Below are 25,522 nucleotides of genomic sequence, written 5' to 3' on the forward strand. Positions count from 1 at the left end.
AACGAGAACACGTGTGCGGTGTGTATTCCACCTCATTCACCCCTGCAGTGCGTGCCTTACAGGCAGACATTACTTGAAAGTTGAAATGATTTATCCGTAATTAAGAATATAGCAAGTTGGAATTATTTTAGTCCAACGCCATAAAAATGCAACACGTGACCCCAAGCTTCAGCACCCTGGATAGCTGTGAGGACTGACGCCGCTTACGGTAAACAGGTTACTGATTACTTTGTGGAGATGGTTGAACTCCTGCGGGTGTAAGAACCTCATTGTGTGGTTTACTCATCTATTTCGACCGCGCTTTTAACTAAAACAACCGCAGTCACTGATTAAGGTGACACCGGGTAGCGCCGTTTTACCAGCACGCGTAAACTTGCGCAGAAACTAATGGAAAGCTACTCTGTGTGTGCTCGGTAAGAAAAAGTGTTATTTTTACGGAAGGACGTCAACGAGGCGCGTTGCCGCCTCACGTTATTCCCAAGAATACAAGAAACACTGGGCTAATGATTGACTAAAAGCGACAGGGGGTGTAGGCCACTGTAATGTCAAGATCGACCAAATCCTTGAGATTCAAAAAGACCCAAACATATGTGCTTCTGTATGCGTGATAAGGAGTGATCGCTCTCATTCACTGTCGGTCCCTTATATTCTCGGAAATGCTGTTCTGGCAGTCCTACACGGAGCACTTCCAACCTCAACAACACACCAACTGCACCAACTACATGCGGTAAGAGAAAAATCGACCATCCACGATAAGAAAGACTGACAAAGTTACCCATCTGGCATATTACGTATTGGTAATTTGTTTTTTGAAACTTCACGTCGGCATCTCTTGTTTCGCTCATATGTCTATAAAAATGAGTCAATGTTTTGTCTGACACCAGCGGTCTGCATGGGTTACTTTTATGACACGAACGTTATGTTTTTTCATGATGTAATGAAATGACTCATTAGATTATTAGTCGATTTTTGTTGTATTTAGGCTATACTGTACTTCAGTTTCAGTCGTCGGTCTCCGCACAAGCAGTGCTGTGACTGTAAGCATGTAGTTCAGTGTAGTCTACGTATACACTCAAACACAAAACCAAAAAGAATACACAAAGAAACAAATCAGTGCAAGTATTATTACGAAATTAATTTGTGCATACCAACGACAGACTGTTCGGCTGTTATATAAACAAACAGGAATTACAGTGGTCAACGTGTTAACTTGGAAAAACCTATACTGCCACAGGCTATCGCAGAGGTCCGGTACATGAATTAGTAGATTCAGGAAAATATGTTAATACTGCGCGCACTGTTGTACATAGGAGCAAATCTGACTTTTGACCGGTCTTTTATGCACTAGTTTCTTTTCAGTTTTCTCACGGCTTTGTAAATTCCACTGCTGTCAAGATAAGCGCAATAACATGAAAACAATATGGCGCAGTATGGTTCTAAATCATAAAAAGAATGTAGCTTAGTTATTCGCCAAAATGTGACGCGTGTTACAAAAACAGAAAGCGCCTTTTTATGCGTGTAATTGGACGCATACTCTAGGGGAAATCTTGAAAGGTAACAAATATTCACAGGTGAAAGTGGCAACAAATGACACATTTATAATGATTTTAATTACTGGCAATGGAATGATAATAGTTCCCTCTGCCTTCTGTTTAATGATATTCCAAAATGTTGATTAGTCTTTCGAATACACGTTTTATATGTATATTTTAATTTATTGATTGGGAAACAATTTGTACAGTAGGCCTAATGAGTAAGCTGACGTCCTCAGTGTGTATTAGTTCTGAAAGACTGTCGAATTTCCTTTTACCCAATAAACTGTGAAGAGAAGCAAAATCTGAATCAGAATATTTTTAGATGTGTACAGTAGCAGGTGTAGTTGCTTGTTCTTGGGTATAGAATTATAATTTAAAGCAGTGAAATCTATGCAAGAGGTATTTCACATTAGAAGCAACTCACCTTGATCTGTGTCCAAAATTTTATGCCATACGTTTGTTATTACTTATATGTTCGTAGCATAAAATACTCTGGACTCTTAAGATGGACTTTGAGTTCCTCAAAGTGTTGTAAATACACTGCACTTCCCTTAAAGGGAAACTTCATCTTATTCAAAGTAAATGGACTTTCACCTAAAATAATAACATGCATTCAGCACCTTATCTTTGTAATCTCTTTGTTTACTTTTCTACGTTTTTTCAGCACATGCTTATCACCATCTCATTCCATGCTTGTTATGTAATGAGTGGAAAGATTATTACTGGGTAGAAAGTGATGGACTATTTTGTGATTGTATTTTTTTTAAATATCAAGAGAGATAAAGAAGGAACAGAGAGAAAAGGAATCACTTTGAATCTAACACAGTAATGCGGATGCAAAACCCTCCCACTTAAAAGTTTGTTTATGACATGAGGAAATACAAAATGGCAAGAGATGGCCTACATTAATTTGACATGATGTTTTCGGGATTCAGATGTCATATTATGTCCATATTAGTGCAACTACGATATTGCATTTGCAGATACTATGGATGTGTGACAGAAGTATTAAGTTAATATTATAGAAATAATGTATTCATACATAAAGTAATTATAGAATTCTCTTGATGAATAATGAATTGTAAAGGTCATTCAGTGTCTTCCTCCACTCCCTCCTCACATCTTGTCTTTTTCCTAAATTACACCTGCTCAGAAGTCTACAGTGTTTTTATTTTTAAGTGGTACTGGATTTGGGGAAGTGAAATGATGAAGCGGGGCTGACAAGGAAAGTGGTCAGATTTTGGAGACGGGGGCGAGCTGCCAGGGAAATGTACCATGTCGTGTTCCCCTGGAGCAGGCGGCCGGGCCGGTCAAGGTTCATGCCGGGACACCTCTGTCAATAATCAGCCCTGTCCCGACCGTAGTAGTTTTCCTCTCACCTGTTGTACACCCCCGCATCGATGTCCTCACTGAGACATAGGCATTTCCCATCCTTAAACACCTGGGAATAGTGCCACCTTTGACTCATTGTTGGCCATAGCAAAATGTCTTGGTAATATGTGATACACAGTCAATACAATACCTAACTGTGGAATGTGAAATAATGTTAAGGGAACTGAGATTAATGTCAGATTGGCCAATGTTTTTGTACCCATAAGCAAAGCACTGTATTTAATTCTGAATTGCTTCAGTAAACATCCATCTGTGTAAATGGACAATATTTTATATGGTTGCTTTTGTGTAGTGCCTGTCAAGATGTAGATATTTTCTAAGAAAAAGGATAATCGTGAGTTTTTCTTGTGCATTTGGCCTCAATTCATGCAAGCTCACAAAAATATGAAGTGCCCTTCAGTGGTGGTTTGGATGTATCGATGAGCTAATCTGGAGGAATTATGCATCAACGTCAGGATATAAGAAAAATCCTTAGAACTGTGGACCAGACCACCTGGGGGCAACTGGGTCACATGAGGGACCAAGATAAGAGCTGTACGGTGTTATCAAAGAAGCAAGTCCTGCCAGTGCCAGCTTTCAAGGCCTGCACAAACCTGTTTGCTTTGTATTAAATTGTAACTTGTTTCACTTGGACACTTTCCCGTTTTCTCAGATGGAAGAAGAATACACTTGTAATGATGTTCAACATTGTTCCTATATTTTACAATATTTTTTTATCTTGCTAATGCTGATCTAATTGGCTGCCTACAGTGCCAGGAGCTGAAAATTTTATTTAATTTAAAAAGCCTAAGTTAAATGTTAGTTCTTTGGAGGAAAAAAGTGCTCCTTTATGCATTCATTATGAGGCAGCAACACACATTATGGGCACATTGATGTATCTTCAGGGTGACATTTAGTTTGGAAAGGAAACGTTGGAATGGAATGCAATGGAAATGTTCTTCAACAAATCAAATGAGTTTGATTGTTTTTGCAAAGAGTGGAAAAACAGTAAAATTTAGTGAGTGAATTTTATGGTTTTGAGGCATTTTGTCCTTTTGATTATCAGTTGGGCCCTTGATGAGATTTTTTTTTAACAATAGAAGAGAAATGTAGTAGGTCACATTCTCTAAACAAGAGGTGATGTTGGCATTCAGCCAATAGTGAGAGTGAACGTTGACATATTTGTTGCACCCAGACAAACATCATCATGGCTACTGGTGGACAATTAGGACTAAAGCAGAGGTTGTGAGGAGAATGGGGGTATTCAGCAATCTCCGTATTTATACACTTTTTAAAATTAAATGGGAATTAAATTATTTTGTTCGTAATTAAACAAAATCAAGCCGCCATCACGTTTTAGCATATATATTATACCCTCAGGGTTTCCTCTTATTTAATATTTTACAAGAGGCCTATCGGTGCTGCACAGCTATGAAAAGCCAAAATTTGCTTGGGGACCTCCCTTGGATATATTTAATAAATACAATATTTTAAGAATAGCTCATTCTCAGAGGTATATTTAAAGGGTAGATCTTCAGTGGTATCACTCAAATTTAGTTTCTCCCTCAAACGATTGTTACCTCGGTGCAAATTTCTATTGGCTGTAGAGGATGCGCCCGGCTGGGAAGGCGTGCTTTCATTGGGTTTGAAAAGTTTGGCACCGCCCCCTGCAGCTGGAAGCAGAAGGTTATGTGGGGCATGGAAGAGGCCATGTTGATGGTGCATCGGAGACTGTGGAAATCTGCGGTACGGCGCCGGGGAAGCTTTACAATCTCTTGTTCTCTTTCATCTCAAGCTCGGCCTAGGCTGTGGAAATCTTCAGCTCTACCCGCGATGAGGAAAGGAGAGAAATTTCGGAAGAAAGTCAGAGCAAGGGGCACGTAGCCTTGCATTACGGACAGTTAGGAGAGACTGAAAGCAAGCGGATGCGGCCAGCTAACTAGCATCGCGTGTGTTAACGCACCATCAAGCAGCGTCGCCAGCTCCTCAGCAGAAAAGTCGCAGATAGCGCTCCTCAAGTCGTTTATTTGCCGACAGAAGTCGCTAGGCGTAGCTCTATGGGTTATCTAGGGTGAAATTTCCCTAACGTTATGCTTCCTACATTTCACAGGGCGCTCCAGGTATGCCAGATGAACACAGGATCCACTTTTGGTAGCCAGTTTATGAACTAGGTTTTGATGACTTGATAGCTAGTTAGTTATACAAGCTAACTTAGCAACATCGCACTGTGAACATTATTTCGCTTTCTGCGCCGCTTTGGAACAATCATAATACCCCACAAATGTGCTCATTTATGTAGCTTGTAAGTTACATCGCTGTAGAGGAGCATTGCGAACCGATTGATTAATTGCTTGGTCAACTGTTAGCTAACTAACACCATCTAGCTGAAACCCCGATTCTTACGGTTTCGGCTATGAAATTATGGGCTACATGGTGCTCATGGACCATGTTGCAGTAACGTACAATTTATTTTCCAGATCGAACCAGTTTTCTTAGCTTGCTAGCTAGGTACCCCCCATAGTCGTTATTGTACCAAAATCGCAAAAAGGAAAAGCTGGCGACCATACACTTGGACCAGGACGAGAAAGAATTGGGAGGGATGGCATGGGTGTTGAAGATGGATGATGCTACGATCGAGTCCGGACTGGTGCACGACTTTGATGCCAGCCTGTCTGGAATTGGGCAGGAACTTGGAGCTGGGGCTTACAGCATGAGGTGAGAATTAACTAACGTTATATATAGTTTTTATTGAAGCTTCCGGGTCAATGTTAGCTAGTTAGTCGGTTATGTTTGCTGTCATATCAAATGTTCCAGGCAGCGGCTAGCTTGCTAGCTCATCATTAATGGTATGTAACGATGATATATTTGTTTTTATATCTCCACACTATTTATTGCCAGCCAGGTACGCTCGGCGCAACCAGCTCATTGGCTAGTAAACCCATATTGGTTAAATAACTGTTCACCCGTTAACAGTTACGGTGTAGCTTGCCCCGTAACCCTTTTTCTCGAAAGTGCATGGTACCGGTTTGTTATAAATGCGTTCTGCAATCAACCCCAAATGATCAAACTCCGTTTTGTTTGAGCGAACTTTCATGATTAGACCAGAATTAGCCTTGAAACGGTAACATACATTTCTTGAGTCCCATTTTTGTTAAGAGAAGACATGTTGGATCTATCCAGGAAAGCACATTGCTCCCCGGTTTCGGAACATACCACCACAGGCCATGTTAGCTAGCCAGGTAGCTACCGGTTAATTATTTTCCCTCTTGCTTCCTAACTTCTTATAACTGTCTCCGTTGTGAATTAAATGGTCTGTATTTTTCATTAGTTAATATATTGAGCCTTGTAACTAGACAGTGAGTAAATGTAGCTTAGTGTAGTAAATGTAAGTCTGCTGGAGTAATTTCCAGTACAAGGTCACGTGGTCGTGTTGGCTCTTATTTTCGCCATTCACATCACCAAAGCATGGTTTCTTTAGATTAAGTCACATTTGCAGCGGACATCCCTGGATGAAACTAGTTTTAGTTTGTCAACGAAAATATTTGAATATTTAAAACAGTTGTATAATGCTTTATTGAAAGGAACTGTGCCCTCAACGCCGGCTGGGAACCATGATAACATGTAGATGCTACCTAAAGTTAACGATTTTCATCGTTTAACGCTTCCAGGCAACTTCAGCTCAAATAGTGAAAGCAGGCCGCCAAATGGCAAAAGATATGAGCTGACGTGACGTGCTGATAACCTGTACATTTTTTGCCTCGCGGTTTGTCTGTAACGACAGGTTCAGTGTGATTTTTGTATTTTTTTTTAGGTGGGATGCCCAACTGTTGCTTCCCATAAACTTTGAAAGTAATAACTTTTTCCAGTTTGTTACCTCCACTAGCAGGTTTATGTATTCCTGGGGGAAGGTCAGTCATAAAAGTGTTCCAAAGTCCCACATGAACATTGATCAGTTGCAGGCTTGTTCAGTGTCCATATGAAATAAAATTATAGTGAAATGCTTCTAAAAGACTAAATAACTTGTGATAACTGCATGCTGTGAGGTGGTACTGTGGGATGAGCTGATTGTGCATGGCTAATGTCCACAGCTTGGGGGTTGACAGGCTTCTCCAGTTGCAGGGCTTTTCCCACAACACAACAATTAAATCGCTTTCTCTTTTTGCATAATTTTCCACCCATACCCAGTTGGACCTTTGAATCAAAGGAACAGCTAAATAATGTTATGTTTCAATTTTTTTTTCATGTCATTGAATTGTCACAAAAATATTGAAATCACATATGAATTTGCATTCCTTACTCTCCTCTTTTCAATTACTATTTAAATTTGGAAGAAATTTTCCTGGGACTCATGTTTGAGCTCTGTTGATTCAGCAACATTTGCTTAAACAAATTTAAGTTTACAAGTGGGTAAGATATATGTTGTGTTGTGTTTTTCCTTTTTGAGAACATAAATTTCAGTGGATGTAATTTCTGGTTGCAAGCTCTTACAGTTTGTTTCATCAGTGAGTGTGAGGAGTCCGTGATCAGGGATGGAAGAAGACATACAATGTAAGCTTTTCATTAGTCAGTGATTCACTTAGATGTGCGTGAGATTCAGGCCCGTAAATGAGTAATGTTCAGTCTGCAGCCTCTGCACTTGGGAGTGGTTTGATGTGATTTCATTCCCTTCCCCATTTGGGAAACTGTTGGCACTGTGGCTGTTTTTTTAATTTGGCTGTGCTCCAGTCTCTCCCCTGAAGACAGACATTTCCGCGTAGTTGGAGGTGTGTGTGGCGTCTTCTATGTTTGTGGTTAGGGTGGGGGAAGGGGTGGGTAGGTTGTGTCTGGGGTAGCGGTGGCAGGCTGGCGACAGGCTGTCAGATCCTGAGAAAATCCATGTTTAATATTTCTTCAGATTCAGTTCACAGGGTCAGTCCAGGTGAGGATCCAAAGTTTCCTATCTGAGGTCTCATTCACATAGCACCTAAATGTGATTGTGGGTCTCCTAGTACTGTAGTCAATTTCAGTTACTGTGGTCAATACAGTTACAAGCAGGAGTGACAAGTTGTTAGTTCCCTCCTTGAAGCTTGCTGTTGGTAATGCTTACAGTGCTAATGAGGATTATCTAGTGTGAGTGACCAGCCAGGTTAATTGACTATTAGTAGTGGTTGTGCGGTGGACAGCTGCACAGGTGATGTCACACAGTTTTTAGCCATAAAGATTCCTTGCTGCCGACTCCCATTCCTTTGTGATACCAGCAATAAAAGTAAGTCTTTAACTTCTATATACATCGTCAGTGACAGTGGGCACTGTATACTTACTGACAATGTATATATTCTGTAGTGACTGAGTGGCGTTTCTTGACTACTCGTGGGGCATATCAGCTAAAGCAAGCCGTTTGCAAGAACGTGAAGCTTGTGAGTGCAGCTGTTTTGGCGCCAAAGCAGGTGTGTGAATGACGCCTGCGATTCCACAGAACTTTGGGTCTGGATTCAAGGGCAGTCTTTTACACCGTCTTTTACACTCATACATTTACAGTCATTGTCATCAGCGCACATGACTGAATTTTAGCTCAGGTACATGGTACATAAATATTTTGAAAATCATTGCCAAGAGAGTGTTGTTAGGCTTCCTGAATAACACAGACCAAGTCACTCTGTCTCAGTGTATACATCTTTCTTGCATTCCATCAAATGCTTGATAGCATTTTTTTTTTTTTGTTTATCAATTTTACATTCTCGGTATTAAAATCATGTTGATACCTGCTCTGTGGGGCGTGCAGGTGAACTCGATGCGTGGTAATATGTGGGAATGAGTTTGAGAATTGTCATGCTCATTCATCATTGCATTTTTCACTGTTTATTTTTTTATTGTTTATCTGTTTTAACTACATCGGGAGAAGCCATGCGAAATTGTACCTTATAATGACAATAAAGATCATTCTATTCTATTTTACTCTATGCTCAAGGTGATACAAAGCAACAAATAAGCTTGATAGCAGGGATTTGTGAGCTGGTGAGGACACATTCAGATGACTTTTTTTAGCTGTATGGCTGGAATGATGTTACATCACATGACTGATGATTAATTATTTATACCTTGTCATGTGAATTTGTCCTTGTGTTTTTGCAGATACTGCCCAAATCTGGTAGTTGACGACATCCAAAAATCTTACTGTCCAAATGCTATTAATGTCATGGTAGGAATATAACGTATTGAGGTCACTAGGACATTGTACAACAAAGCAGCAGGCTGCGAGTGATTTTTCACACAGCTGATGCTGATTTTCATCAGATGCTCTCCCTTTGTCACTTGGAGGAGTGCTGTGATCTCATGACAGTGCCTGGAGTTTGTCTGATCGGTGGGCGCATTTTGCATGGGCCTCAAAGGGAAACATTTTGTAAAGCTGTTTTTGCATATGAACTCTGGACAATGTCACAAAAAGTATTTGCGAGTTGAAGTATTTTGCAGTATTTTCCGTTTTTTTCTTTTCAATGTCTTACCTTTCGGTGGTACTGGCACATAATGTGGCACGGAGGAGGAGAAGGCAAACAGAGCTATTGTACGTTTGGGTAGCCTACAAAAAAATAATACACATAGCCATCCAAATGGTGCTACCGGTACACATAATTTACTATTAATTATACCTTTATTTTAATAGGGATGTAAGTTTTTGTTGTTTGCTATGTAATATTAGGTCACCAGTTCACCTTTCTCACTATACCTATAAGTGGGTTTAAGTATTTGTTATTTTCAGTATGGTAACTTCAGTTTGTAAATGGTGTTTGCGGGCCTCTTCTGACCGTCCTCTCTGCGCCAGTTCGTCGCTTTTGCCTACAGTGCTGAGGGAGAGTCCACTTAGCCACCCCATCTTGGGTTACATGGAAATACTATCCCCAATAGCATTACGGATCTGGGGGTGGGGGTGGTGGGGGGGTGTGTCTAAGTGGAAAAAACAACTTCAGCGGTTTAAAACGTCCAGCTATGTGCTGGAAGTGTGGACAGGCTGACTTAGAGCTGCGGTGTCATAGCTGCTCGGGTTCAAAGGGATCGGGTGGGGAAATTCCCCCACTTCGCTTTCACACTCTTGCACACTCCTGGGAAGTTGGTGATTTTAGGGTGTGGGGAAAAATATATATATCTCCTTTCATTTTATTTCCTCCAAACCATGTGTGTGGATACCAGAGTATTATTGTGTGATACCGAGATCTGTTATCATGCTTTTCTCCTCCCTGATTGTGGCTTTCTAGTGGTTCTGGAGCTGCAGGTTGACCCACAATGTGTTCACATGTCAAATCCCATCAGCCAGGCCTGTAGAGTGAAATGCAGGAGTGGCCTTTTATTTTTCAGGAAGCAGCTGTAAACTCCTTGTGCAGGGATGTTCCTATATCCGGAATGCGGGAGACCGCGTTTGCTTGCAGTGCACAGAACGTGTCCCGGGGCTACGCGGAGAGTGCGTCAGGGAGCAGGTGCTGGGGAGCGTTGGGTAGCAGCGTGTACAGGAGCTAAAAGGTGTTAAGGGGGTGTGTAGGAGACGGAGCTCTGGTGCCACCAGACCAGTGACGGTTCGCCCAGTCAGGCCACATCAGTCGTGAGCGTTCAGCTCCGCTCGCCGCCTGTGACGCCCTCTCTGAGCGGTAGAGTTTCAGCTGTCAGACCAGCGTTCGGGGCGGGGGGTGGGTGCACTGGTGCGGGTGATGGAGATTCCAGATTCCTCGCTGACGTTATGAAAGCGGGGGTTGTAAGCAAACTGAAGGCGGGGGCCAATTTCCAGCTGTTCTGCTGCTTCTTGCAGCGTGTGGTACGGGACGACGGGACGCACAGGTCTCCACCAAACCCAGCAGCAGATTCAACATAACAGTGTGGTATCTACAAGAACACTAGTTCTACGGTATCCCGCCGGAGTGCACTTCAGCTGCCTGTAATTTAGCATTTTCAGTATGAAGTGCTACTAGTTCTTGTTCCCCAGTTTTATTAATGCGCAGATTAAGTGCTGACTACTCCATTGACATTTACTGTAGAGCCCTCCCCCCCCCTTTTGATAGAAGGCACTCTGCATACAGCAAGGGCTGATATTCAGTATCTGCCATTGTGTGTCCCTCCAGCAGAAAGAGTGGCACCCACCAAGCTGCAGGCGACAGCCCTGCATTTGGGCTCCTCATGTACTGCAGCACTGGAGGATAAATGAGATGACACAAAGGGAAGGGGGTTTACCACAGAAAATGCGCTCAGTCATTTTGATGTAATAGCTCCCTGCGTTCTGACATGTTGGCCACCCACAGCCACGGTAAACACGTCCTCTGCTGTTGCTTTGTATGTTAAGCACCCAGTGAGTAATGGCAGCCCTCAGCAGAGGACAGAAATGAAAGCTCTCATTACCTCACTCCTCGTTTCCAGTAAGCCCAATAATCGCACTGATGGTTTTTGGCATTCTTCAAAGCAGGTTGTTTTCTGTTACTTATACTTGTTTTTTTTCACACTCAGTCAGACCTTACCTGTTCCCATAAACTTTATAGACAAATATCTAAATATGGAAAATGTGTCTACACATTTTTGGCTGAACACTGGAGAGATTATGTGCCTGGCTCCCAGTGCATTGTGGTCAATTTGAGAAACTGTAAGTTGGTTGTTCTGTAAAACTATGGCTGGCATTGTACACTCTACTCTGTGATCTTAGAATCTCATGATCACAGTCCCGGTTTGCTGTGCATGATTCTGTGTGAGCGTGCATGTCCAGCCACACCTCTCATGAGGAGACTGTGCTCAGATCACCAACGCCATGGGTGAGCCTTTCCAGGAGCTCACCACCAGGGTTTGATCCTCAGTGATTGTTCCTCCTGCTGGGGTTGATCTCTGAGGCTCACTCTGTGGGTGTCGGGGATCAGTGCTGTGCAGATTTCACTTATCTTTCTCTATGTGGATCGGCTGCCCTGCAGGCTCAATGAATAGGACGAGCCATCCAGAGGAGTTAAAACTGGTGCAAAGATCAAGCGACCTGCAGCCGGTACCCTGGGCAATGTTACTAGCCGAGTCAGCGTAATAATCCCAGAGCTGCCAACTGTCAAAAGCACGGAAGCCCAGGGAACCCGGCTTAGCCCCAGGCGGTCTGCATGACTCCTGCGTCTGTGCAGGACAGATGAGCACGCTGTGTTCTCTCTCCTCCTCTCTGGTGGCTTTGGGCACACAGCTGTACACAGTGAGTGGGAGGTAAACACCTGCTCCCGTTACATCCTGTCAGTTCCCAGGGTGCTGGGGCGGACGTGTTTTCGGGGTGAGTCTCTGCGCCGAGCGCTCGGACACCGCGCCTCAAATCAACCCCCCACCCCACCCTCCCTTCCCGTGTTTGGCTCAGCCTTGCGGGAAGGCTTTGAGAACCGGCATATTATCGTGATCAAAATAATTTCAAATGGGACTTCCTTGTCTCTGGGAATATCTGTCTCTGTGTGGGAGAATGGCAGTGACTAGAATAATTTAAAATGGGACTTTCTTGTTTGTGGGAATATCTGTCTGTGTGTGGGTGAATGACAAACCGCACTGGGAAATGCCATATCTGTGATGAGCAGAATGCCACCCTTATTTCCCTGTTGATGCCTTCCAGGCATACACGCGCGTGCAACTTGGAGCCCCCCCCCTCCTTGTTTTGTCCCAGCAGCTCAAGATTAGAGTGAAGGAAATGGCAAAATGACACTGGTGCGGGGCAGGGCCTCGGCCTTGGGGACGCTGGCCGTCTGCTGAGTCCTCGTGTCCACGCCCCCCTCCGTGCCAGGAGAGGTGAAACGAGGACAGCCGGGGCGTCTGACTCGGAGAGAAATAAAACCGCCCATCGCTTAGCAACGCTGGCTGTTTGTAAGCATGATCCCGGCGGCCGCGGGCGGCGTGTGATTGTCACCTCCACGCCGGGTTTGTCAACAGCCTCGACTCGGCTGCTTTTCTGCGGTGCCGTGTTGGCGGGCCGGCGCTGGCCGTATGGATCAGAGCATAAAACGGTTAAAGTCGTCAGTCATCCCTGTAGTGTGAATGGAGAAGAGCAGGGATATGCAGCGCACAGGACGCTGTGGTAAATCTTTTTTATAGAGGAGCTGTAGCTCTAGCCCGAGGGGGATAGCTAGGGAGTTATGTGCTCTTTCCCTATCTCTTACAGTAAAACACGTGTGGTGTAACCAAAGGACGAATGAAAGGGAACAAGAATTAACTAGCATAAAGTATACAGCATACAATGTGATGCAAAAAATGAAATACTGAGATAAAAAGCAAAAAAAAAAAAAATCTTCCAATCCCCTCTCCTAAAATATATTCCGAGTCTATTTACACACATGCTTTCTGTGTCTGAGTATCTTCCTCCTCTCTTCCCCCCCCCCCCCACAGCGATGTCCTGGCACTGCCTATATTCAAGCAGGAAGACTCCAGCCTCCCCCCGGAACCCGAGACCAAAAACCCTCCATTCCAGTACGTGCTGTGCGCTTCCACATCGCCGGCCGTCAAGCTGCACGACGAGACCCTCACCTACCTGAACCAGAGTGAGCTTGCTGACGCCCTGCCTCCGTCAACGCCCTTCTGGGAGAAAATGCCGACAGTAATCACAGCCTGTGGTGCACACAAAGGCCTTTTGTCTGATGACGCGCCAAACCGTCGCGGCCGTTGCCCGTTGGCTCCCAATCTGTGGTTTTACACGTGCGTCTCGCTGTATTGGTTGCAAGGTGCTACGTGTCTCGGGCGAAGAGGTTCCTCCTCACTGTTTACGGCACCACAGCAGTTGAAAGAGTGTTTTTAGAGCCGTTTTAATTGCAGGTGTGCACGAGGCCAGAGCGTGTGCAGCGTGTCACTTCCTGTGCGGTGTCATGGCCCCACTGTGTTCTCTCCAGGCCGTGTCTCTCCGGGCCTTGATGCAGTAACCTGAAACCACAGAGGAGAGTCCCAGCAGCGGTTACATCATGCACCCACCCCCCCCCCCGGGCCTCTGTGGCGGTTTCCTCTCTGGTGCATGTAGTCCTGCTGCTGTTTTTACCAATGTGTACAGCTTCCTCCTCTGGGTGTCATATGTGAACATACGAAGGCATAGGAATTATGAAGAGGGGAGATTGAGTGTACTCTGGGCATATTGAAAGAGATGTTGAGAGCATGTAATTCTTAGGCAGAAAAGACTTAGGAGTCCTTTCTACACAAAGATGTCCTTCCTACACAGTGATGCATACAGCAGGTAATGCCGTGCACCAGCACTCCTGCTGTATGTTGTTGTATGTATTGTTATATGTGTACCTCATGCTGTTTCCTTGTAGAGATTGTGTATCTGAAGGGTCAGTCTATCTCTGTCCCTCTCATTGGTATGTGTTTGCCTGTCCCCAAGGTCAGTCCTATGAAATTCGGATGCTGGACAACAGGAAGATGGGGGAGCTGCCGGAACTCAACAACCAAAGTGTGAAGGTGTGTGGTGGTGCCCTCCACCCTGAATGATCGATGTGGGACACCCACAGCCTAGAGATAGAAATACTAGATCTGGCACATCATTCCCTCTCATGCATTTAAAGTCCTGTTCAGTGTACCGTCCTGCCTGAATAGACATGCAAATAGATATGTTTTCGGACCCCCAAACTGAAATCAAAGTGGCTTATTTCATAGATAGGCTGCAGCTGGCCATACAGCAGCCTAGCTTCCATATGTTTGCTTTCGATGTGGCCGAGCTGTGCTGTGCCTGTGGGTGAGAGTAGAGCAGCATGCGTCTGCGGTTTGTGCTATACATGGGTGTGGAGGGTGGCTGTGGTTTCTCTTCATGCGTAGCACACTGAGCCTGCAGCTGTTGGGACTCTGTGAAGAGCGCACTGTCTGTGCGGCTGTCACGTTTCCCTCACACGCAAGCCGTCACAGAGAGCTGCTCTTTCGTTTCTCTGCTTAGCGGACGCCATTATTCGGGGCGGCCTTCACATGTCTGCATGCTCTTACTGTTGGAATTTCACAGCGCACTTCATTACAACGCATTACAGTCATTTAGCAGACACACTTATCCATAGCGACTTCCAGCACAGTAGAACATAAGTGTTTCGTGCTCAGAGAATCAAACCTACGACCTTCTGGATCGGTGCCAGACCAGTACTCTTTTAAAGTTTTAACACCTGTGTTTGAGTGCACAAGCTGCTGTGTGTGTGTGTGAGCAGTGCAGTGAGAGTGCTTCCCCCCCCCCCCCCCCCACACAGAGCATCGTGCGGGTGGTGTTTCACGATCGGCGGCTGCAGTACACGGAGCACCAGCAGCTGGAGGGGTGGAAGTGGAACCGGCCTGGCGATCGGCTGTTGGACATCGGTAGGCATTGCGCGATTGGTGCTTTCACATTCACATCTTCACCCTCCTCCCCTTTGCCCTCTCTCCCACATTTTCTAAAGGAGGCCAGCTTAGCCAAGACACAGCAGCTGACCCCAAAATACCCCTCTAACCTGCTCTTCTAAACTCAAAATTCAAAGTGCAGTTTACCTCCATAACAGTATCCTGTACCACCTAAACAAACATGCGTCAGACTTCTTCCGTTCCTTTCATAGTCCATCTCCCTAGTGTCTTTGTGTGTCTTTTGTTACACTGTGTCCTGCCTTGGCTTTCAGACAAAACAAGTGACCGTCTCCGTGTCTCACGGAGTTTTTTTTTTTTTTTTTGTCAGCGGGCTTGTGGTGCTAACTTTGTGCCCTGACTAATCCCACTGCTGCTGTTTATAAAGGTGTGTGGGGTTGGTCACCAGGGGAGACGGGGTGGGTCTCTTCCTGTTATGGTAAAGGCCTTACCGCCTCTCTGCTCCCCCTTGTATCTCCTTTCTGTGGTTTACAAAGACCCACTTTAAGAATGGGCTTCTTTAGAAAATAAGAGCTATAGAATTCTGTAGAATTACATAGGATATACTTTATTTATTCCCCCTGAGGGCATTCAGATCAAATGAAATTTATTTGTTCTAGTTTGTTTTTGCGATTCGGATTTTCACAACACTGTACAAATAGCATAGCAGATTTTCTGGATGGAATCTCAGGCCAATTGGGGAAGAAACTGGAAAATTATTCCTTTACCCTGGGAAAAGGTGGTTGGGGGACTCCTGGAAAATAGTGGAAATGCCAACACAGGGAATCAACAAGTCCTCAGCAGGAAGCAGAAGCAGATTACAATATGCAGTATAAAAGACATGCACAATAATTTGACACCAGATAGCCATAAATGATAGATAATGGATAATGGTAGATAATCCTTTACAAACTACTTAAATACTTGCAGTCCACAGCGCGATGACATGTACAGAGTAATGGCATATAGGCTGCTGCCACCGCCCCCTGTTAAAATGCATGTGTAACTCCTGGAGTTCAGCGCAGGGCCTCTGAAGGTAGCTTGCGTGCACATGAAAGAGGAACCCCCACTGATAGGGCACATTGAGGTCTTTCATCACACCTGAAGCCTGGTGTTAACATGTCAACGGCGTGAACATATCACAGGATCATGGGACGGTCACGCAATCTATTTTCAGACGTGACACACGAAGCCCTTATAAGGTAGCGCTGCATGGGGGTTCAGCAGGGCAGGCAACCCAGGGTTCATTGATTTTTATTCCGTTTCTTGTATCTTGTATAGCACTGTGCATTAAATGCGTATCATAGGTAAAACAAGAACGACCACAGTATGGCTTGCAACAGAATAGCCAGAGTTACAGTAACAGGCTTAGAGCTCGGGATAAAAGAGGGATAAACAGGGATAAACCGGGATAAAATGAAATGTATAACAGTCAGAACAGTGCCCCACTCTATTCCTAAAAAGCAGCTTACATCATTCTAAAGTAAACATGTTACCTTGATGTAAAAACAACACTACCGCGAAGGGTAGCATTTATAGGCTGACGGACAACAAACTTCGGGGAAGCATTAAAGTGTCATACTGCCATCCCCATCATATCCGTAATTATTTCCACGTGTCCTGATGTGGACTCCATCCTGCCCCCTCCTGTATTCAGATATTCCCATGTCTGTGGGCATCACCGACCCCAAGACCAACCCCTCACAGCTCAATGCTGCCGAATTCCTCTGGGACCTCTCCAAGCGAGCATCCGTCTTTGTACAGGTAATCCCTCCCTCCGAACACAAGCACACTCCACACCTGTTGTGACCTTGTCACACCATCTTTACACTCCCTGCATGCTACTAGCTAGTGTTTTTCAGGGAAATTCCGATACTCTGAGTGCATCTTTTGAGATTTGGCACCACCTACAGGTGTGTAGGCTCAATTACCCACCTGTTTTTCTTGTTGCTCTGTAGAAAAAGAGGGGAAATGTCTGGCTTTGACCTGGACTCGTAGTGTCATTTTTATCACTTAAGGAACACAGCTAGCTGAACTAAGATGATTCCTCTAACTGTTTGATGATGAGAACATTACTCATGCTTTCATGTCATGTGGACTAGCCTGCTTGAATTATCAAGACCCAGGACGGCTGGAGTTTGTCCAGAGCTGTAGTATCACAAGTGTGTACACCTTTGGTCTCCTGAGCAACTTCTTGTCCTGAGATGGCTTTCCTGTGGCTCTCCGCTCCAGGTGCACTGCATCAGCACCGAGTTCACGCCCCGGAAGCATGGGGGTGAGAAGGGCGTGCCCTTCCGCATCCAGATCGACACCTTCAAGCAGAACTCCAGCGGCGAATACGCTGACCACCTGCACTCAGCCAGCTGCCAGATCAAGGTGTTCAAGGTCAGGAAGCCGCATGCCAATACTCGCTCCGCGGATTCCCCTGTCCAAGACAAACTGGCATAGCCTGCATTTTTAAACAGTATGCATTAACACAGATGGACTGTATAGACACCCTTCTGTTTAAGTACCTTGCCCAACGGAACAATGGTCACCTTTGAATTAAACCTGCCACTGTTTGGCTACAACCCCACTGCTGCCCAGATGTATAAATAGATTATTACTTTACATTATTGTCATTTAGTAGACATTCTTATCTAGATCAAACTTACATTGGTTACAGTTTTTACATGTTATCCATTTATACAACTGTATATTTACTGAGGCAAATGTGAATTAAGTACCTTGCTCAAGAGTACAACAGCAGTTCCTCAGTGGGGAGTCGAACCAGCATCCTTTCCGTTACAAGCCCTGTTCCTTCCCATTATGCTACACAGCCGCCCTAAATGATCATGTTGTCACAATGTCACAAATTATGTCACAGGGGCTCTACAGTATGTAGGAGAGCAGGGGAGAATATTTTGTAGTAAGATTGAGTAGGTTTTAATGGAGAAACGGGAGCTACAGGCTCAATTCCATCATCGCAGTTCTTCTCCGTGATGTGTAGTTTCATTATGATGATATATATATATATATATATCTTTGTGCTCACTCCCTGACTCTCTCCCGACTTTGGAAACTGTAGCCAAAAGGAGCCGACCGGAAGCAAAAGACTGACCGGGAGAAGATGGAGAAGAGGACTGCACAGGAGAAGGAGAAGTACCAGCCCTCATATGAAACCACTATTCTGTCTGAGGTATGCTGCCACCTGGAGGAAAGGGGAGGGCAGTACAGGGCCGCATAGATGCAAAAAAGTAAGGGAACAGCAATAGCATCACCCCATGCCTGAATCACTGCAGAACCTGTATAGTCCCTTTTTAACTGGTGGAGTATTTGTCAGGTGTGTGCTAAATGCAGCCATTCCACCTACTGTTATTCCACCTCGTGTGTCCACATAGATTTTTCTATCCTGGGTAACATATTAAGCATATTACTGATTCATTACAGGGGAAGTTCAGGTTAAACGCCGTATATAAGGGCATGCCAGCAGTGTCCTGGATCAAGTCCTACAGCATTCTGGTTACAAACCCTGTTCTAACCACTACATCACTCTGCTGCCAGCACTTGCATTCAGTGTATGGCCTCGGGGTAGCGCAAATCTGTAGTGTGTAACCCGAGGATTGTCTTTAAAGGGGGGGAGGGGTTATCTCTAAAAGAGTGCATCAGCTGGATGTATCAGCTGAGCCTGTGGTATATGGTGTGAGCCCTCTCTGTGTGAAACTCTGTGCCCCTACAGTCCAGCCAAATTCTCATCCCAGTTAAACTCGCTTAATAACTAGATAACCCCACTGGAAGGCTTTGTTCCATGTGGAAGTATACTTTTAAAGGGTACTGTACTGAACGGCTGAACATGTTTTTGTTTGGACAGTCAGACACAGTATGCCTGAAGCACTTAGATCCAGACACTGCAGAGACCTTGTTCAGAGGTCAAACTGTGCGTCATATTTCAAAGATAGTTTATTTAGGCTTGGTCAGTTTATTATGTTCCACGACAGCACTGACATAAGCAGTTTATGATGGTTCCTCGAGAGCTGATGCAGAAAGAAAAGCATGATTGGCGTATTTCAGGGAACAGTGGTGGGGAGGGGCGGGTCATATCCAGTCAAGCTTGACTAAAATAGCTGGAAGCCCTTCGTATCTGTTGCTGTGAGGCTGCAGTATGTCCACAGGACCAAAGCTTCATTGCTCTGTGTTGGCAGCTCAATGTCCAATCACGGTAAATGGTGACATGACAACACTGTTTAAGTCTAGAGATGGTGCGGGCTACAGATGTCTTTGAAAGCACTGATCCCGGTCTCTGGTGTCTGTCTAGATGAGACTTGAACCTATAATAGAAGAACCAGTTGAACATGAGCAGAAAAAGTCCAGCAAGCGGACTTTGCCCACAGACTGCGGTGATTCTCTGGCCAAGCGAGGCAGTGTAAGGATCCCTGCTTACCTCATCACTGTGAGACGCACTGCCATGCCGCTGAGCTCCAAGTGTTAGATATAGGGCGCCTTCACGTGGACCGGCACCTGCACCTGGGGGCTGGTTAAGACCCCCATTCATTTATATCCTCCCCTGTCTGGCATGCTCTGAAATGTCCTCCACTGACATCCCCCCCCCTAATGCACCCCCTTGCTTGATACGGGGGTCACACTCCTAAATCTAACACTCTGAAAGAATGCTGGCAGAGAGCTAGGCATTTTGGTTTTGGTGCACATGTTTTACTGTTGTCATGCTGTCTTTGATTTGCACTAAAATTCCACACCTGTGGACGCAGTTGGCTCTTCCTCCCAGGCCCCCCCCTGTTTTCTGTTCTTATTCCTCTTCTCTGTACACCTCACCTGAGTCTGTGTCCATGCACCCGTGTAAAATGTGTGGGGACAGTCTTTCACAAGGGCAGCGGGCTGTTTCCTGTGCTGTTTGAAAGCAAGGCGCATGCACTGCGCTCATTAACCTGGGGCGTTTGTTTGGTGAGCTGTGAGCTTTTGATGTGCCGTTGGCTTTCACGGATGGCGAGCGATGCTTTCAAAGCGCAGTTAGCCCAGAGCGGAGACGGACGTCCTTTCTGACCAACGTAATGATGTAATCGGATCTGATGGAGCTCTGATTTCCTGCTGTAACTCGGCAGGAGCGGGAAGGAGAAAGCAGGAAGTGATTGACAAGTTAAACATTTGTACCACAGGGCCCCTTTGACTGTAAAATTAAACTAGGGGATGAAGTAGAGGGTGGGGTGGCAGTGGGGGGGGGGGTGTCCTGTAGCTCTGTGTGTCTGAGTTAAGCTATGACAGAAATTGGAATGTTGGCTTTACTCTAGCCTGGCCAGCTCACTTGTGCGAGTGGGATTTCTGCTTAATCTGAGCCCGAGGGCTTTTTTTGTGCAGTGCTTTGAGTGTGGCGGGGCCTGGAGCTCTTCCTCGTCCTCCTTGGCTTTGAAATGCGTGCAATGTCTGACGGGGGGGTGGTGCTAACATTCCCCCTTTCCCCCGTTCCTCACATTCCAGTGTTCGCCCTGGCCCGACAACGCCTACGTGAACACCAGCCCAGCCACTACGCCAGCGTTTCCCTCCTCTACACACAACTCCTACACTGTCCCCGTCCCCGACAGGTAACGCTGCTGCCCCACCAGGCCGGGAGGCCTCAGTGCACCACAGTCTGGATTTATTTTTCCAAGTTGTTTGTAAAATGTGGAAATGAGAGATTCAACAAAGAGAATGGCACGTGGTGTTGATACGTAGCAAATTGCATGTTAACAGCTTTTGTGGGGATGAAAATAAACATTGGTTTTAGAGTTAACATTAATTTGAAAGACTGTAATCTCAGTGTTCTTTCCATAAACCACAGCGCCATAGGAAAAAAACAAGGACAAGATTTCTCACTTAAAATACTTTTTTCTGGTATGTTCCAGTTCACAGCCTTCTGTGTAATTTTAGTGGTTCTCAAAGCGTGGAAGAGAGTTTGTCCATATTGATTTATGTAACCAGGTTTGTGTGTCAGTGTTCCACATGCTGAAGTCTGCTGGGAGCACCAGTGTTAAATACAGAAAGATTCAAACAAGACCTCAGGAGCAGAAAAGTAGGAAATGCCACATTTATTGGATTTAATATACTGTTTTCATTCTCAGCGATTCCTCATCACCTAATCATCAGGGAGAGGTGACTGGCCGTGGTGCTACAGAGGTTAGTCTCGCCCGCTCTCACTTTTTCATGGCATCATGTTTAATCACTAAGCATCTTAATCAAGCCAAATCCCATTGCTCAACACAGACGCACATAACATTTCTGTGCAAATGGATAATGAAGTGCACTCTGTAAGGCTGCAGTCTTGGCCACCTGAAATTTGAATCTGCTAACGTTCAGTCACAAACCCCACGCTGCTGTCTATGATTTTTCAATAGTTCACGTCAGTTTTTCAGGTTGAGTGTGGCACATATGTGCTATGCTATGTAGATTTAATGCTCGATTCCTGTTGCCGTGGTAGCACCTGGGCCCGTCGACCTCCGTGCAGGATGTCCAGCAGTGGCTGCACAAGAACAGATTCTCTTCCTACAGCAGGCTGTTCACACATTTCTCAGGTATTTCACTTCAGAGCCATTTATTACTTGTTAATTACTTTTGTTGATTTGGTCATTTTGGTGTTCAGCTATGCTGACTTTTTGATCGTTTTTTTTTTCCCCTCCTTTATAGACTTGTTTTTTGACTAATTCTGTTCTGGGCTGATTTGATATTTGTAGATTTTAAGATAAGTTTTAATGAGTTTATGGTCAGTTGATATTCACTGTGCGCTTCCTGGACCTGAATATAAAATGCTAGAACCATTGCACCATTGTATCAGTTGGACATCGTATTGGCCCTGATAAAGGGTTCAAGTGCACTATTGACTGATTGATTTTTCCACAGACAAAAGTAGTCCATCCACCCAACTCTGCAGGCTACCAGCTCTGTGTTATTTTCAATTTGTGATGGGTTCAACGTATTAAAGAGAATATTACAGTTCTCTTTAAATGATAAACTGATGTATATTAATATATGGACAGGACAATTCTTACCATTGTCAATGCATGTAATCCTGCTCTAGCCACTAAATGCCACTGATAACAATGCTGGAGTTAGATATATGAACAAAAAAGCCATGTCATTCTAACAGATGACCCAGCTTTGAAAGTCAAGCCAAAGGTGACAACATTGATTAGTTTGGTATGCAAATTTAAGATTAAAAGATATTCCATAGTGGTGTTTAATACCAAAACACAACAAAGTTAGCCAAACTGGTGTGTACAAAGCAATAGTTTGGGCATCCTTTGCCTAGTGTTGTCTCCCAGGAGAAAACAACCCTAATGTAGTTCTGCATAGTTTCTTTTGATTAATTCATCTTTGGATCAATACTGATTGTTATTTCTCTCTGTATTTTTATGATATCTGTTGGTGACTATTTTTTCTGCTACTCCACAGCATTGAACATGATGCACAATCCATGATCTCGCATGCATAAATTGAAAATCTTATAAGTAATAACTATATTCATTATCTTATGTTATAAGAGTCTTTCATGTAGTTTTTGTAGTATAGCAGTGAGCGAGGAAAATGTTTACTTGTGGGTTATCTTCATTTTTGGGTTGTCTTGGTGTTAACAGTGTGACTCTGTGACAGGTTCTGATCTGCTGAAACTGACCCGTGAGGATCTGGTTCAGATTTGTGGGCCGGCTGATGGGATCAGGCTGTTCAATGCACTTAAATCCAGGTAAGACAGCGCTGTTCGACCCGCTCCAGCCAGCTCAACGCAGGGCGTGCATCGTTGGGCTACGACCACATCTGAAGACGGGATGTTTTTTTGGATGTTGTCATTCTGTGATAATAAGCACCTCATCCTGTTGTGAGTCTGTTGCAGGCATGACATCATCATTTCCTCAGTTGTTGGAAGTCCTCGGATTTAAAAATGAAAAAAACAATTAAGGACTTAAAAGGTCTTAAATGACAACATGTTGGACGTTGCGTTAAAGTCCTTCAGGACTTTTGCTGGGAGGTTTTGTCGATGTGTCGTCTCACACACCCTTATCTCACCCTCCCCTCACCCCCAGGTCTGTGAGACCTCGTCTGACTGTGTATGTGTGCCAAGAGCCTCCCCATCCGAAGAGCAGCACCCAGCTGGAGGCTCACTGTGACGGTGAGAATGGGGAGTTCAACGGTAGCGGCATATACGGTGAGGAACCTGCCAGATAACCTGCAGCAGCCATATTGTGGAATTCCACCCTAGAATCATGTCTGTGATAGGCAGACATGCACTGCAGCTCTTTGCTGGGGGAAAAAAAAAAACCCTGTGTGTCTCTGTGTGTTCTTGCAGTGTATCACGCCCTGTACCTGGAGGAGATGACTGCATCAGAGCTCACCCGGAAGATCGCTTCTGTGTTCAACCTCTCCCTGTCCCAGATCAGCCAGGTGTACCGGCAGGGCCCCACGGGCATTCACATCCTCCTCAGTGACCAGGTGAGGCCCTCTTCCCCTTCTCTCATGGGCTTCTACCCCGGTTCATGATGTTTTTTTCGTTTTCCTTTAAGGGAAAATTCTGCTGGTGCATATGTGACCCTGTCATGGTTTTGGTTGTATTGGTTTTAACCATTTCAGACATTTTAAAATGTTGATGTTGGCTTCCAACTTTCTTTTACAGATGGTCTACAACCTTGCAGATGAGAGTTGCTTTTTAGTCAGCACATTAAATGGTATGTACAAGTTCTACGTTACTGTACGCGTGTAAACTGTTATGGCTTACTGAACTGTCATGTTCCACACTGGAAGGTGTCAAATGGCAAAATTTGCAGTCTTGATCTTCAGGGAATATTAGGCCAGTCAGACATTCCAATCAATATTCGATGTGTAAACATTACAGCAGGTTCTGCCTGTCATTTGTAAAAGCTACTGTCTGAGAATTTAATGTAACTGTAACGCATCCCATTAATAACCATTAATACCTGGCAGACATCTTGTCTGTTTGGATTTCCCCATTAACATGAGTAGCCTTCTGTTAGAGATTGCAAAGTGAAATCTGCTTATAGTCTTTGGCCTTAGGGCAACTTACACATCCTCTGCGTAAGTTATTATCCATTCATACAACTGAATATTTCATTGAAGTGTTCACAATAAGTATCCTTGTTTGATGTTCCAAAGCAGTGAATTGAACCTGCAGCCTTCCAGTTTTAACTTATTTCTGAAAGGAGATTATTGGCATCATCGTAATTGCTGTTCGGATTGATCAATTTCCGCTGAGATCCAAACTGAAATTACTGGAAAACCTCCAGGAACTACATATAGTGACTCATGAAGCCATTTACTTGGCCATTTAGGCTGAACAACTTGGCATACAAAAAATGCTGAAGCCTCTCTCTCCTTGCTCTTTTGCAGATGATACTGGAGAAGGATACCACCTGATTTTGAAGTAACATCAAGTGTGAAAGACAACCTCAGAGGCTCACTGGAGTCTCTCCAAGTGTTCGACTCTGTATCAGCAGCGAGAAAACGCTGAGCCAAGTTACTGTTAGAATCTGACTTCAGTGGATACATTGTTTCATATTGAAAACACTATTAAGGAGAAGATGCATGGATTAACGGCGGCTGTCTTATTGTTTGGGTGGGCGGACGGGTGAGGGGTGTGTGTACGCACGCAAAGGGATGGAGCCAGTGATTGGATGACTGCCTCGGCCAGTCAGAGCTCAGAGCCATAACCTTTTGGTCCGATGACACGCGTCACTAGCTCTCCTTATGCAAAGCCGGGTTTAAGGCCAGTATTGGGACACGTGCTGTGTTGCTGTATTAACTTAACTTGAACTTACAGGTTGAGATAAAAAACAAAAAAAAAAGAGGAAAGATGTGCTTTAACGCATCAGGTGAGGAGCGGAGGCAGGCAGGGTGTCAAACTTTGTATTTCTGCAGACCACATCCTGTGTGTGTTTAGGCTCACGCTGCGCTTTGTCTTTATGTTCCCTCTTTGAAAATTCTCTACAACTGACTACAACGTCTGTTTCTGAACGGTGTCTTCACACCAGCGGTAGGATCAGCTGAAATGAGTCCTCCGGACTGGACTCCGCCACACATTTTGGAAGAGCAGTGTGCATGTCCATACTTGCACGCCATGTGGACTCCGTCTAAAGCTACAGTGTTTAGACATAAACTGTCATTGTTAAATACAAACCTTTTTTTCCTCCATTTCCTGGAAGAAAATGTCAACAGGCAGTATAAGACCGTGTACCTCTGGTGCTATATGCACTGCCACCTGCAACCTGCAGGCATGCAGTAGATGCAAGCACACCTGAAAGATATGCAGATAGTGGGTGTGTCCTCTCAGTGGAAGACTTCTGCTTGCAGGTCAA

The 25,522-nt window shown here is 44.7% G+C and overlaps 1 protein-coding gene across 4 annotated transcripts; it reads left to right on the plus strand.

The window, feature by feature from the left end:
• The first annotated feature begins 246 nt into the window (after nucleotides 1-246).
• On the plus strand, nucleotides 247-24,865 carry ubp1 (upstream binding protein 1). Of its 4 annotated transcripts, none has more exons than XM_036555408.1 (16): nucleotides 247-727; nucleotides 13,251-13,402; nucleotides 14,230-14,306; nucleotides 15,074-15,179; nucleotides 16,855-16,961; nucleotides 17,430-17,582; nucleotides 18,265-18,375; nucleotides 19,492-19,599; nucleotides 20,667-20,770; nucleotides 21,287-21,341; nucleotides 21,643-21,736; nucleotides 22,812-22,902; nucleotides 23,240-23,361; nucleotides 23,503-23,645; nucleotides 23,827-23,878; nucleotides 24,558-24,865. In XM_036555408.1, exons 1-16 carry the CDS (start codon nucleotides 657-659, stop codon nucleotides 24,593-24,595), a joined length of 1,584 nt encoding a protein of 527 aa, XP_036411301.1. In that variant the 5' UTR covers nucleotides 247-656; the 3' UTR covers nucleotides 24,596-24,865. The 4 variants fall into 4 exon arrangements, with proteins under 4 accessions (XP_036411301.1, XP_036411300.1, XP_036411302.1 ...); XM_036555407.1 differs by lacking the exon at nucleotides 247-727 and adding an exon at nucleotides 4,606-5,621; XM_036555409.1 differs by lacking the exons at nucleotides 247-727; nucleotides 19,492-19,599 and adding an exon at nucleotides 4,606-5,621.
• The last annotated feature ends 657 nt before the right edge of the window (nucleotides 24,866-25,522 follow it).

The sequence above is a fragment of the Megalops cyprinoides genome, chromosome 21 (genome assembly GCF_013368585.1).
Source record: "Megalops cyprinoides isolate fMegCyp1 chromosome 21, fMegCyp1.pri, whole genome shotgun sequence".
Classification (NCBI taxonomy): Eukaryota; Metazoa; Chordata; class Actinopteri; order Elopiformes; family Megalopidae; genus Megalops; species Megalops cyprinoides.

What these genes read in the sequence shown, in the direction of transcription:
- ubp1 (XM_036555407.1), top strand. Translation starts at nt 5,506, where the DNA reads ATGGCATGGGTGTTGAAGATGGATGATGCTACGATCGAGTCCGGACTG. An exon ending in ACTGTCCCCGTCCCCGACAG is followed by an intron (nt 20,771 to 21,286) that starts GTAACGCTGCTG and finishes TTTCATTCTCAG; the next exon opens with CGATTCCTCATCACCTAATC. An exon ending in ACATCCTCCTCAGTGACCAG is followed by an intron (nt 23,646 to 23,826) that starts GTGAGGCCCTCT and finishes TTTCTTTTACAG; the next exon opens with ATGGTCTACAACCTTGCAGA.